Below are 15,204 nucleotides of genomic sequence, written 5' to 3' on the forward strand. Positions count from 1 at the left end.
AATCTCGGAATTGATTCTTGTGCGCCCGGTGCCAGAAAAAACCAAAAAAAAATCAAAAAGTATTAAAAAAATCTTGAAATTGAAAAACTTTGAAAAATTGCTTAAATTCGTGATATTAAAATCTTGAAGAACATTCTCTTACAACTGGAAGATGCAGTAACCTATTATCAAGCTCTTGCGAAATTTGGCTCTTGAGGCTGGAGAAGCCTAAAAACAACAAAGCTTCAAAAAAACTTGAAAATTGCCAATAATTTTTAGAAATTACCTAATTTCAAGATATTAATATATTGAAATGCATTCCTTTACATCTAGTAACTATGCAGTAACCTATTATCAAACACTAGAGGAGGTTCCTTAGCTTTTGAGGCTGGCGAAACCTAAAGAATAAACAAAAACTTTCAAAAACTTAAAATTGCAAGTTCCAATAGGAGGTTCCTTCACAGCTAGGGCTGAAAAAAAACCAAACAAAAGACAAAATTTTTCAATAAGCTTGAATAAAATTGTGAAAATTAGTATAAATTTGCGTGTTTTTCTTTGGATTACCAAAACGCATAGCTCTTAAAAAGGTAATAAAAAGTAATTATCTCATGCAAAAGACCTTTATCAACTATTACCAAACTCAAGTTTAGAAGGGTTCAAAAAATTCCAAAAAGTCGAAAGAACAAAAAATTGCAATACTTTGGGGTTAATAACTCTTCTCGCTCAACTATTAATAAACAGCTCCTTTTCAAAAAGAACTGGCCCATCAATGTATCTCTCCCAATAGCAGTCAAAAAAAGTAATATATAAGCTTGATTGAACAAGAAAAAGTATTTTTACGCACAAAAAACTTAACATGTCGGATTGCCAAAAAATAGTTAAGGTAGCGTCAAAGATCTGCAATCTAGAAAGATACACAAAGAGAAATCACCGAAAACATACCCAGAAGACTGCTGGACAGTGTTGATTCCCATTACTCCAATTGGGATTGAAAGATTAAAAAAGTCGAAAAGATTGATTGTAGCACAAGAAACAAAAAAGCGAATTTTTTCAAAAGCACTTTTAGCAGAATGGAAGAAGAGTGATACTTGCCTAGATATATCAAAAATTTTTCACTCAAAATGTTGAACAAGCTGTGAATTAAGGAAAAACGGAAAAATTTTTATTCGACAAATTAAAAATAATAGCCCCGTCTAATGCCGGCTGAAAAGATGAGGGCGACTGAGAATAACCTTCACTTCGAGTGACACACTCAGTAGACCTTCTTAAATTGAAGTACGAAAAAGTTACCTTGAAAGCGAGGAAAGTCAATTTTAAGTGCGAGTTAAGCCAAAAGCAATCAAAAAGTATTCACGCAAAAAAAAACAAGATTGCCCCATAAGGGTGAAAACTGACATTGAGCTCGCAGTTCAGTCAAAATTGCATGAATGAACAATTTAACATAACAAACTAACGGCGGGTAAATTGCTCTAAAACAACCGGCGCGCGGTTGGCTTCGTCAGTAGCCAGCCTCTGTTTAGTGAGGCTAGCTTCAACTTAATTGAAGGAGCGTGAGGTGAGAGTAATAGATGCTTACAGCAGCTGAAGTGCGGTGTTATCGAAAGAGTTAAAGAAAGAGAGACACAGAGATAGTGTGCGAGATAAAACGAGAACAAAAAAGACAAAATAAACCCCAACCAACACAGTGAGTGTGAGAGAGAGCTAGGAAAAGTTTCCATGACGAGATTCGACTCTGCAACTTCTAGTCTTATAGCCTTTTTAGTAATTAAATCATAGAAAAAATGAAAGTCCAAACCTCAAAAAGAGGTTTCCACAATTCGCAGTGAAAAAAAATTTCAAAGGTTATTGGTCTCTGGAGTTCACCGAGGTAACCCATCTTCAAGATCTGAAAAGGACAAAAATATTCAAAAAGGAAAAACAATTGCAAATTTTACAAGAAACTGGCTAAGATTCGTGATATTAAACTGTTCGTCGCAGTTCAGTCGAAATTGCATGAATGAATAATTTAACATAACCAACTAACGTCGGGCAAATTAATCTCAAACGACTGGCGAGCGGTTGGCTTCGTCAGCTGTCCATCGTTTATAGAGGCTAGCTTTAGCTTAATTGAAGAAGGGTGAGGTGAGGGTAATAGATGACGATATCACGCCACATGAGAGCAGCTGAAGTGCGGCATCAACAAAAGAGTTAAGTAGAGACAGAGAGTGCGAGAGATAAAAACGTGAACGAGAAAGAAAACCCAAAGAGAGAGAGAGAGCTGGGAAAATTTTCCATGCTGAGATTCGACTCCAGTTTTCTAGCCTTGTTAGTAATTAAATCATAGAAAAAACTGAAATCGGAAAAGTCAAAAGAAAAGCTTCAACATTTCGCTGTGAAACTGTTCAAAACCGGTTTCTGTCTCTGGTGATCTGTCATTTAGCCCATCTGATATTAATATTGCGATATTATTCGTGATAATAATATCTTCGGAACCGTTTCATTGTCTCAAGAGACTCCTGTATCCCTATTTCAAGCCTTTAAAACTATTACTGGCTCAAAAAGATTTATAAACATGGAACATAACAATTTTTTGAAAATTTGAAAAAACTTACATTTTATCCAAAAATTGCTATAACCAATCCATTAACTCTGCAAACTTTGCAGCAGCTTCAAAGCTCTGAGGAAGTCCGTTGGCCCCTGGCGCCGGAAAAATAAAAAACCAAAAATATCAAAAAAACTTGCAGATATTTCAAAAATTGTTCAGATTCGTGAGATAAAAATTTTCAAAAACCATTCCATTACCACTAAAAACTGTGCAGTAATCTAATATCAAACCCTGGAAGAGGTTTCTTTGCACCGAGGGCTGAAAAAACTAAAATAACGAAAAATTTCAAACATAACTGACTAACGTCGGGCGCATTGCTCTCAAACGACCGGCAATCGGTTGGATTCTTAACCTTTTTAGTAAAAAAATCAAAAACAAAATTTTTTAAAATTTGCAAAATAATGCAAAATTTAAAAGAAAAGCTTCCAGATTTCGCAGTTAAAATGTTCAGAACTATTTTTTGTCTTCGGAGTTATGTCAAACAACCTATCTGCAAGACTTGAAAAGCTTCGTGGGCCCCTAATTATCGCTAAACTCAGAAAAGGACAAAAAAATAATCAAAAATTTCGAAAACAATCGCAAAATTTAACAAAATTTTGATTAAATTAATAATATTAAAATCTTCGAAACCATTTCATTATCTCAAGATTCTATCCAGTATCCCTATTTCAAGCATTGAATAGTTTTATTGGCTCATAAAGATCCATAAACTTGAAACATGATAATAATTTAATAAAAATTTGAAAAAAAATCAACTTTATTAAAAAATAGCTAAAGCTGGAGTAATTAAAATATTGATAGCAATTTCATGAACTGTAGAAACTATGCAGTTTATTATAAAACTATAGAAACAGCAGTTTATTATAAAACCTTGGAGGAGGTCCTTAGGGCTCTGGTGCCGGAAAAAAATGACAGAAAATTAAAAGATTAAAACTTGAAAAAATTGCAAATTCTTTTTAAAAAATGCTCATATTAAAATGTGGAGAAAGCTGAAAAGGCAAAATTTCAAAAAAATGAAGAATATTGCAAGTTGCATTAAACAAACTATTAAAATTTGTGATAATAAAGCTGAAAACTAATCCATGGCCAAAATACATTTTCCAGTAACTTTTTTAAAAATCCTAATAGATTTTTTGTTAGGCTGGAAAACCTAAATAATGACAATGTGAAAAAAAACATGAAATGCAAGTTTCTTTTTTAAAAAATGCTAAAATTCGTGATAATGAAATCTGGAAAAAGATTCCATTACTTTTAGAAAATATACAGTAACCTATTGTCAAGCCCTACAGGAGGTTCCTTGGCTCTTGAAAAAGACAAAAATTTTCAAAAAACTTGAAAAAATGCTTAGAGCAAGTTTTATCGAAGAAATTGCTAAAATTTGAAAGCTATTCGATGGCAAAGATTTATTATCAAACCGTTTTTCCCAAAATTTTCAGTGACTTATTATCAAACCCTTAACGTTTTCTGGCCCCTGCGTCCGGAAAGACCTGAAACTAAAAAATAAATGTGAAAAAATTCAAAAAAATTGTTGAAACCGTTCCACTACCACTATAAACTATGCAGTTAGCTTTTATAAAACTCTAGAGGAGTTTCTTTGACACTTAGGGCTGAAAGAACACAAAAAGACAAACAATTTTTAAAAACGTAAAAAATATAAAATTGTGAAAAATTAGTATCAAATTGCGGGCAATAGTGGGGAAGCCTTCAACCTCTAAGAACCGCCCCTCACAACATAAGTTAAAGTCTCCAAAACAGTTTTAGCTGAAACAGAGCTGAAAGGCTCTAAGAGCACTTGATGCCCGCTGGGCGCTACCTGTCTATCACATTTTTGAGGACGAAAAATCAAAAGCGCCAGACGAAAAATCAGTCAAGCGAAAAATCGCATAAAAAGACCGACAAGACTAGTATAATTGCTACAAACTTCATTTGAGAGCAATTAACAAACTGAAACCCCAAAATTTTTTCTCACCACATTGCGTGATAGACACATTGGAGGACAAGGACAAAAATTGAAAAAAAATATAAGAAAACACTTGAAGTGCGAACTATTTTTATTTCATTTATTTGTTAGAAATTGTTTTTTTAAATTAGAGGGTACAGGGTCTAGTATCACCACCACTAAGCATCAGAGAAGGTAATTAAGCCTTATAAGAACAAACTGCAAGTAGCGGGCATCTCAAATACTAAAATCGTGCTTTTTGGGCTCATCCCGTTTCCATTTTTTAATTCTGTTTTTTTTATACTGATTCCGTTCATGTTAGATTGCTTTGCTGAGCAACAGAATTTTATGAGCACTTTAAGCATAATGAACGAACAATGAACCTAACCTAGAGTCAAAAATATTTTAAGCAAAATGTCGAAAAAGGCAAAATGAGGTAAAGCTCTTTAAAACGTCAAAAAAAGTTTTTATGTCTTGCGAAAGACCTTTGTCAACTCTAACCAGCCTCACTTGTAGACAAAATTAATCATAACTTCGAAAAATGATTAAAAACACACGAAAAATTGCATCATTTTGGGCTCAAAAACTCCTAAAAAAGACCTTTTATCCTTAGACTACGGCCTTCGCGGTAGCTTCATCACAATAAGCACAGCTAGTGATGAAGCTATCTTCCCGGTAGCTGAGTGTGATGAAGCTACCTTCCCGGAAGCTTCATCACACTAAGCACCGCTTGAGGGACAGCTAAACATGGCTAAGGGCCTTAAATTAAACTTAATGCCCACTGGGCGCTACCTGTTTATCCCGTTTTTACGGAAGGAAGGTCAAATTTGTCAGACGAAAAATTGGTCAAGCAAAAAAATCGCATAAAAAAGACCAACAGGACAATATAATTGCTACAAACTTCGTTTGAGAGCAATTAATAAAAATTTATCTACAGAAAATGTGTTCACCCTCAATCTCTCGCTCTCCAGAAAACTGCAATATGAACATAAAAAACTACTTTCCCTCCTCCAATTTTGCTCAACGGTAAAACCACTACAAAATTTTTCATACACTTCGATTCCTGCTTGATATTCATGCCAAAAATTGATTAATAGAGGCACTTCTTCGAGGGGAATGGGATCTTAGGCTAAAGCTCCTTTAGGCAAAAATTCATGTTGCCATTAGGCTAACTTTTAGTGACCTATAGTTAGGGAAACTTAAGTACCTTATAGGGTCAAGCTGATTCTGAAGTACCACCTTTAACTGTATTAATTGGTATTCACCTAACTTGCACAAAAACTTAGTCGAGAATTTTTGCCTAACGGGGGCAAAAATTCCTTTTGCATATACTACGCCCCTTCTACAATTCTCCTTTCCCAGTCATGAAAAACATACTACCTTCTAGAGTCGTAATAAACAGAAAACTATATGGAGTTTTCTATTCCAAAAAGACGCAAAAAGACATTGATTAGTTATTCCATTATACTTCGGCAGAAGTTAGCGTCCAACTAGACACGCATATTCAGTTATCAGTTCATTTTGGGCAAAGGCAGCTACTTCTCCGGTAACGAAAATCTTAAACTTTAGTACCTGCAGGAGTAAGTGGCGCCAATTCTTGTCTTCTTTCCACATACGAAACATCTTGGTTTCTTCATTGGATTAGCATCTACTGGTCCAGGATCCGCAGACAACAAACCTGCTGGAGCTCTCACATAACCCGGAACATCCTTCATTATATTGCTGCTTGGTGCTCCGCTGATGGCTCCTGGCAGGATAGATTTAGCGGAAGGTAGTCTGTAGGAGGCACAGTCCCATTTAGAGTAGGGAGCACCGTTGCTTACAGCTGGAGCGAAACTGGCATCGTGATTTTTGTGCTTGTGATGAAAGTGCTGCTGTCTCAAGTCGCTTCCTGGGCCTAAGGAGACAAAAATAGCCACAATATACAGCCACTTGTAAATCAGGATTTATTATTCAGTTACCTGAGCGTGGAAATGGTGGCGGAATGGGTTGCACTGTGCTGTTCCGTTTTGCTAAAATAAAACGTAGATTTTCTAATTGAAAATTTATAGACTAACAGCGGACAAATTGCTCTCAGATGCCTGGATTTGCAGGGTCCGAACCCAACAAAATTGCACTAGCTTCACTAGTTTAATCCTCATAAGAGAGTGGCGTCAACTTCTAAGAACCGCCCTTCAAACCATAAATATGTCTGCAAAACTGTTTCGGTGACTCGCATACTTAGTGTAGTCAGCCGAAGGGCTCTAGGAGAATCTAATGCCCTCCAGGGCGTTACCTGTTCATCCCGTTTTGGAGGACAAAAAGTCAAAAGAAAGAGACCAAAATCTCATATTCAATAATCAAAACATACCCGGCAGATTGCCGGAAAATAGCCGCCGTTGATTCCAATAAGCATGATTGAGATTGAAAACATACCCGGCAGATTGCCGGAAAATAGCCGCCGTTGATTCCAATAAGCATGATTGGGATTGAAAGAATAGAAGATATTGAAAAAAAAAGATTTTTGTACAAAAACATTCTTTAAGTCCGATTTACTTTGATGGCATTTCGTAGTTGAACATAACGTACTTCTGTTTCTTAGAGAGAGGCTACAGGGGCTACTATCAATACCAATAGGCATTAGAGATGGTAACTAAGACTTATAGGAACCACGTTCAAATAGCGGGCATCTAAAATTGGGCTTTATGGGTTTATCCCGTTTCTACTTCTGACTTCAATTTTTTATACTGACTCTGTTCATTTTGAATTGCTTTGCTGAGCAACTGATGTTCAAAATCACTTTGAGCAGAATGAGAGAAGAGAGAAACTAGCCTAGAGAAGTCAAAAAGATATCACGCAAAATGTTGAAAAAGCGGCAAAATGAGGTAAAGCGAAACATTTTTTTATTCGACGAAGTAAAAAAAAAATAGGAGCGCTATAATAGCCGGCTGAGAAGATGAGGGCGGCTATTAATAACAGAAGATATTGAAAAAGATTTTTGTACAAAAACATTTTTTAAGTCCGATTTATTTTAATGGCAGTTCGTAGTTGAACATACTTCTGTTTCTTAGAGAGGGGCTACAGGGGCTACTATCATTACCAATAAGCATTAGAGATGGTAAATAAGACTTATAGGAACGACATTCAAATAGCGCGCATCTAAAATTGGGCTTTATGGGTTTATCCCGTTTCTATTTCTGACATCAATTTTTGTACTAATTCTGTTCATTTTGAATTGCTTTGCTGAGCAACTGATGTTCAAAATCACTTTCAGCAGAATGAGAGAAGAGAGAAACTAGCCTAGAGAAGTCTAAAAGATTTCACGCAAAATGTTGAAAAGGCGGCAAAATGAGGTAAAGCGAAACATTTTTTTATTCGACGAAGTAAAAAACATAGCAGGACAAGTCCTGACACACAATTCAAAGAATTTTCAATGACTAAACAGAAAACTAAACCGAGAACGGACTATGAATGGATTGGGAAAACCATTTCGAAAAAAAATCCGATCCAAAAAATCGAAAACACTGTAAAAATCAAAGTGAAATTCCCGCATGTGAACAAAAATTCACTAGCGAGAAAGCGAATTTTTGTTCAAACACCGTTTTCTCACTCTACTTTAAATTTAGAGCGAAAAAATTTCACGCTGCAAAACCACTCGCTTTTTCGCTCCACTTCCTGTTTCGGCATGACCAAAATCACTACTCCAATTTGACTTCAAAAATCATGAAAATGTGTGAACAGATCTTTAAAAAAAAGACAGCGCCCCAATACAATTCAAATTCTTTGAATTGTAAAAAAAATAGGAGCGCTATAATAGCCGGCTGAGAAGATGAGGGCGGCTATTAAAAATTGTAAAAAAAGGCCACAGGACTAATATAACTGCTAAAAATTTTGTTTGCAAGCAATTATTCACATGCAAATTAAGAAAATTACCTACGATAACGTTTGAAATGTCCTGACGTAACCTTGCTTCCTTACTTACCTTTCAATGAAGATGTTGTGTTGGATGACAATTGTGATCGGAAAGTGGGAGGTAGCCCAGTTCCTCCAGCAGCCCCATCACCTGTGGCATCACTGGATCCATTAGTATCTCCGCATCCGTGTTTACAAGAGGTGGTCGTCTGTGCAGTATCTGTTGCGCTAGGAGAGATGCGAGTCAGCTTGCCAGTAGCGGCCGCCCTATCCAGAATGGAAGAGAAAAACTTGATCTCGGCCAGATCCGCGCTCGTCAGATTCTCCACGAAGAAACCACTACCACTGTTATTCTGCCGAGACCGGGATTGCTGTCGTTGAAAGCTCCCATTATCTGAAGGTTTAAAAAATTTCAATTACAAACGTAGCCGTCAGATGGCTTGAATAGCTGCGAAATGGGCTTGAATGCCATAGAATACAAATAGAAACAAAGAAATAAGTAGCCAAAGTTATCGACGCCTCTTAAACTTTCACACACAAATTAATAAGGCTTGTTGAAATTCATTCCGCAGAACCCTTTTTTATTAGGGATCTTTATTACACATGAGTTTCATTGACCTCAAACAAATTCAAATTAAATTTAAGTAAAATGTAGAAGTCATTGTGCTGATTGACTTAAGGTTCGTATGATTAAAAACTAATACGCAAATGACCTAAGAGCTTTTACCGAAGAGAACGATAAAATTAAGTCACGCGCAAAAACGCCGTTAGTAGGGGAATTCATTCCGAAAACTTTTTCAGCATTGATGTGTGAAATGTAAAGCATAGTCAGACAAGGAGACAAAAACATAGGACACAAAAATTTTGTTCACTACCTAAACTTATCTAAAAAAACAAAAAGCCATAATGCCTCTTCGTGTCGTTAGAAACAGAAAACCGTAACGCCTCCTCGAGTCGTAAAGCACAGTGCCCTAAACCACTCAAACTCTTTGATCGTAAAACAGTCTGCAGATTACCGGAATAGCAGCAAAGAGACTTGCAGGCCGTGAAATAGAGAGAAAAAGAAACAAAAAATGAGTTGAACAAGTTGTCGACGCAGCTTTAAAATTTGTGGAAAAACTTTCACCCATAGATTATTATGGCTCGTTCAAATTCACAGCAAAAGCCTTATTAAGAATCCTAATTACGCATATGAAATTCTCTGAACTTGAACGTATTATTCAAATTAAACTTCGAATCAAAATCCATTCACGCAAACGACCCAATAACGTTTACAAGAGAAAGTAAGAAATGACGTCATACAGTCAAATACTGTTAGCGAGAGCAAGACGTTTAAAAAATTTGACTTCATATTTGGAGTGTGAAAAATGTAAAACGAAAAAAGAGCTTTAGACGATAGCCTTAAGCGAAAAAGAAACTTAGCAGGGCAGTCCTGGGCTACAATTCAAAAATTTTCATTGGCTAAGCAAAACAAACCGGACCGTTATTGGACTATAAATGGATTGGAAAATTAACAAAAGAAAAAACCCGATCAAAAAACTGAGAAAAAGAGAAAAAGTGAAAAAAAAAGTCAAATTGCCACATGTGAACAAAAACTCACAAGCGAGAAAGCGAAAAGTTTTCTCACTCTACTTTCAAATTAGAGAGACAAATTCACCCACCCAATAATTTGCAGAACAGAGAAACATATTCAACAAAAATTAAAAAAAAAGCGGACATCAGAAATTACAAAAATAAATCGTAAAATTGATTTCAGTGAAGTGATTGTTCATAGTAGCAACACTTATTGAAAAGCTAATAATTAAGAATCGAACGAAAAAAAATATAGCAAGAAGCATAAAATCAGATGACGTACGCAAAACTTATAAAAACTAAACAGACAATTATTGGGAAAAACTGATCAAATTTACACCGATTTTTCTTTAATTAAAAAAAATTAAAAGCAATTTTAATAAAAATTGAACGATTGTCAGAACAGCTCATTTGCAAAAACTGCTAAAGGAAAGCAAAAAACAAGGCAAAGTGATTTAAACAATAGCTGAAAAATTAGTGTAAAATATGTTCAGATGGTCAAATATGCCTCCAAGCGCCCTTCAATTAACTGAGTTGACTAAAAAAAGTTGCAGTGTACAATATGAAAAACCGCATGTGATCCTGAAAAATTCCAATCGATTCGCCACTACTTTTCCAAACCTTCATTTGTCGCTCTCTCAAAGCAACAAGAGCAGAAAATATCTCTTCTCTTCAAATTTCTTCAGAAATTTGTGCATTTCACTTCATGGCTCAAACACTCCAGCAGATTGAAAAAAATACGCTCCACCACTGTTTTTCCTATATTGTTATAACCATACCCGGCAGATTGCCGGAAAATAGCCGCCGTTGATTCCAATAAGCATGATTGGGATTGAAAGAATAGAAGATATTGAAAAAAAAAGATTTTTGTACAAAAACATTCTTTAAGTCCGATTTACTTTGATGGCATTTCGTAGTCGAACATAACGTGCTTCTGTTTCTTAGAGAGAGGCTACAGGGGCTACAATCAATACCAATAGGCATTAGAGATGATAACTAAGACTTATAGGAACCACGTTCATATAGCGGGCATCTAAAATTGGGCTTTATGGGTTTATCTCGTTTCTACTTCTGACTTCAATTTTTTTACTGACTCTGTTCATTTTGAATTGCTTTGCTGAGCAACTGATGTTCAAAATCACTTTTAGCAGAATGAGAGAAGAGAGAAAATAGCCTAGAGAAGTCAAAAAGATATCACGCAAAATGTTGAAAAAGCGGCAAAATGAGGTAAATCGAAACATTTTTTTCGACGAAAAAAAATAGGAGCGCTATAATAGCCGGCTGAGAAGATGAGGGCGGCTATTAAACATTCTTCAATAATTGAACCACTCACGAAACACTTTAAAAATATAGCTGGCAAATTGCCACAAAATAGCCGCGATAGCTTCGTAGATCTGCAGTCTCAAAAATATAGTAAAAGAGACAGACCAAGAAAAAAAATTCTTTTTTTTTATTAAATGCTGAGATGCTATATATTGACTAATAATCTGTTTAAGTTATCGCTGCTTCTATTAGGCGCTCCTAAATCTTCAATTAGAGTGATCTTACTTACTTAACTTTATCTAATTGAATTAAAATAAAGAAAAGTCAATTTCGAAGTTATTTTTGAGTGAGGTAAACCACTTGTGAACAGAAATTTTATCACGCGAAAGAGCAAAAAACACTCTCCAATAAGAGTAAAATGACGTTTCTCTAAGTTTAAAAAAGTGCTCAAATTTGGTATTCAATGTTAGTTAGATTCTAAAACTATTCTTAATTTAGCTTCTGAACGGAAAGGTATTAAGATTAATACTAATGTCAGCTAGCAATCGCTCTAATGAACTTTGATAACTTAATGCATTTTGACTTAATGAACGAGCTTTATAGGTTTATCCCGTTTCTTTTGATTTTGTTCTTTTTGACTTTGACTGTATTCACTAAATTGCGTAATTCAATGCGCGAAAGAAATTCAAATCCATTCAGTTGAAACAGTGAGTGAGGTAAGTTAAAAATCAAACGTGAAAATTGTGACTTTTGTAAAAAGGTAAAGCGAATTTTAAAAAACATCCTAAATAATAGCTGCTGAGATGCTGACGGCGGCTATTAAAACCACAAAACAGTACACATTGAGAAAACAAAGACACAAAAAATTTTGTGGATAAAATTTCTAACAAATGCCAAATGCTGCTTCCTTACATTATACTGAGACAAACCTTTAAATTTGTTCCCAACCAATGCCTGTCAGAGACATCAATTGAAAAACGCAAACAAAAAATATGAGGAAATTATAAATCTGTATTAATTAGCTTAGAAAATAGACGCAATAGCTTTATAGACCTGTAGTCTCAAAAAGAAGGTAAAGACAGACCAAAAAAGAAACTTATTCTTTTCATAAAGTGCTGAGATGTTAAATTTTGATTAAGAATCTCTAACATAACCGACAAACTTCGAGCGAAATGCTCACAAACGACCGGCGAGCGGTCGGCTTCGTCAACAGCTAGCCACGATTTAGTGACCTCAGGGCGCTACCTCTTTATCCCGTTTCTGAATAAGAAAGTCAAATGAGTCAGACAAAAATCGGCCAAGCGAATAATTGCATAAAAGACAAACAGGATTAATATATTTGCTACATATGGCTTTTGAGAGCAATTCACAACGGTTTCCTAAAAGTGCCTGTTAGATCATTTTTGATATTAAAAAATATTTCAACTATAACTCATTAATAATGACGATCAGAGATGGTGACATTACGCCACATAACAGCAGCTGAAGTGCAGAATCAACGAAAAGCAAGAGTGAAAAAGAGAGATAAAACGTGAACGAGAAAGAGAAGGAAAGGAACCCCAACCGAAAGAGAGAGAGAGAGAAGGAGGCAGGAATATATTCCATGATTGGATTCGACACTGCAACTTCTAGTTTTCTAACCTTGTTAATAAATAAATCATAGAAAAAAACTGAAGGCAAAATTAAAAAGTTTTCAAATTTGCATTAAAAAAATCAAAACCATTTTTGTCTCGAAAGTTCTGTCAAGTAACCCATCTCCGAGACTTGAAAAGTTTCGTTGGCCAGTAATGGTCGTTAAACTCAGAAAAGGACTAAAATTATTGAAATTGAAATGGCAAATTTAAACAAAATCTTGGTAAAATTCAGGATATTATTATCTTTAGAACCATTTCATTGTCTCAAGAGACTATCCAGTATTCCTTTTTCAAGCCTCAAATAGTTTCACTGGCTCAAAGATCCATACGCTTGGAACAAAAAAATTTTCCAAAAATTTGAAAAGTTTAATTTTTATCCAAATATTACTAAAACTGGAGTCATAAAAATTGTTGATCATATTCCCATTAAGTCTAGAAACTATTCAGCAGCTAATTATCAAACCTTGGAGGAGGCCCCAGGGTCTCTTCTGCCGGAAAAAAATCAAAAACATGAAAAAACTGCAAATATTTTCAAAAAATTGCTTAAATTCGTGATATTAAAATCTCGTCATTACGCCTACAAACTATGCAGTAAAATATTATCAAACCCTCGAAGAAATTCCGTGGTTCTTGAGACTAGAGAAACCTAAAAAATGACAAAAAATTAAAAAATTTAAAATTGCAAGTTTTATTAAAAAAATTGCTAAAACATGTGCTATTAAAAAGTTGAAAACTAATCCATGACCAACAAAAATATTCTAACAACTTATAATCAAACCCCAACGGAGGCTTTTTTGACCTTTGAGGCTCAAAAAAACTGAATAATGACTATGTTAAGAAAATTGGAAAAATGGCAAAAATAACAAAAATAAGCTAAAATTTGTGATGTTAAGACATTCCGTTTAATCTAGAAACTATTCAGTAACCTATTTTCAAACCCTAGAGGAGGTTCCTTGGCTCTTAAGGCTCAAAAAATCTAAAAACGTACAAATTTCAAAAAAACTTGAAAAAAGCAAGTTTTATAAAAAAAATTGCTAAAATTTGTGACATTAAAAAGTTGAAAAACTAATCAATGACCGTTAAAAATTTGTCAGTAACTTATTATCAAACCCCATAGGATGTTCTCTAGCCCCTGGGTCTGGAAAGACCTGAATAAGGAAAAAAATGTCAAAAAATTTGAAAAAATTGCACGTTTTGTCAAAAAATTGCTAAAATTCGTGATGTTAAAATGTTGAAACCATTCCATTAACACTAGAAACAATGCAGTAACCTATTATCAAACCCTGGAGGAGGTTCCTTGACACCTAGGGCTGATACAAAACAAAAAATTTCAAAAATTTCCAAAAAGCTTGAAAAAAATTGCAAAATAGTATGAAAATGCGCTTTTAGCAATCGGCTGTTCGTCAGTAGCTAGCCACGGGAGAGGGGGGGGGGGGGGGGGGGGGGGGGGGGAGGGGTAAACCGGGCGGCTGATTGGGGGGGGGGGACACTGGGGTGGGGGCAATAGGGGGGGGGGTCAACAGTGGGGGTGTCTTCAACTTCAACTTCTACTTCTAAGAACCGCCCTTCACAACCTAAGTATAAGTATAAGTCTCCAAAACAGTTTGAGCTTAAACAGAGCTGGAAGGCTCTAAGAGCCCTTAATGCCCGCTGGACGCTACCTGTTTATCCCGTTTTTGAGGACGAAAAGTCAAAAGCGTCAGACGAAAAATCGGTCAAGCGAAAAATCGCAAAAAATGACCGACAGGACTAATATAATTGCTACAAACTTCGTTTGAGAGCAATTAATAACTTACTGCTGTTTCTTTAAGCTGCTCTTAAATAATCTTTAAATAGAGTGGCATACACTTACTTGACCTTATCTCTTTGCATTAAAGTAAAGAAAAGTCAATTTCAGAGAGAGGAAGTAATTTTTGAGTGAGGTATATCAAATGAGTGAGCATTTTGAGAGTGAGCAAAAACTTAATCACGCAAATGAACAAAAAAACTGGCTCCAGTAAAAAATGACGTCACGCACGCAATTCAGTTGAAATTGCATGAACGAATGTACAAAAAGCAGATTTGAAGTGGTTGTGACGTCATATGGTCGTAACAAAAATTTTGACGACGAAATAAATTAAAAAACCATGAGGCCAATAATAGCCTCAGCCATCGATTCGCGGCTATTAACCACTCACTTTCGCCATGCTTTTTTGTTCAGCACATTGACCTAAATAATTATTTTCACGTGCGGCATTTGAATGTGCATCCTGGGAAAAGAGAAGTCACCGGAAACCATTTGAAGTGACAACCCTAACTGGCACAATGAACACTGAACAGGAAATTGAACAACGGAAACGTAT

General features: G+C 35.4%; 1 protein-coding gene across 1 annotated transcript in view; it reads right to left on the reverse strand.

Annotated features, from left to right (window-relative positions):
- The window catches only part of LOC142334936 (uncharacterized), a 35,016-nt gene that overhangs the window by 16,837 nt on the left and 2,975 nt on the right, over window positions 1-15,204 (reverse strand). The window contains exons 2-5 of the mRNA XM_075383264.1: window positions 12,158-12,182; window positions 8,464-8,787; window positions 6,464-6,514; window positions 6,075-6,399 (exon numbers count right to left, since the gene is read on the reverse strand). Of these exons, the coding sequence (XP_075239379.1) occupies window positions 6,075-6,399; window positions 6,464-6,514; window positions 8,464-8,787; window positions 12,158-12,182 (725 nt within the window). The remainder of the gene's footprint in view (window positions 1-6,074; window positions 6,400-6,463; window positions 6,515-8,463; window positions 8,788-12,157; window positions 12,183-15,204) is intronic.

This window comes from Convolutriloba macropyga, chromosome 2, assembly GCF_964194025.1.
Source record: "Convolutriloba macropyga chromosome 2, txConMacr16.3, whole genome shotgun sequence".
Taxonomy (NCBI): Eukaryota; Metazoa; Xenacoelomorpha; order Acoela; family Convolutidae; genus Convolutriloba; species Convolutriloba macropyga.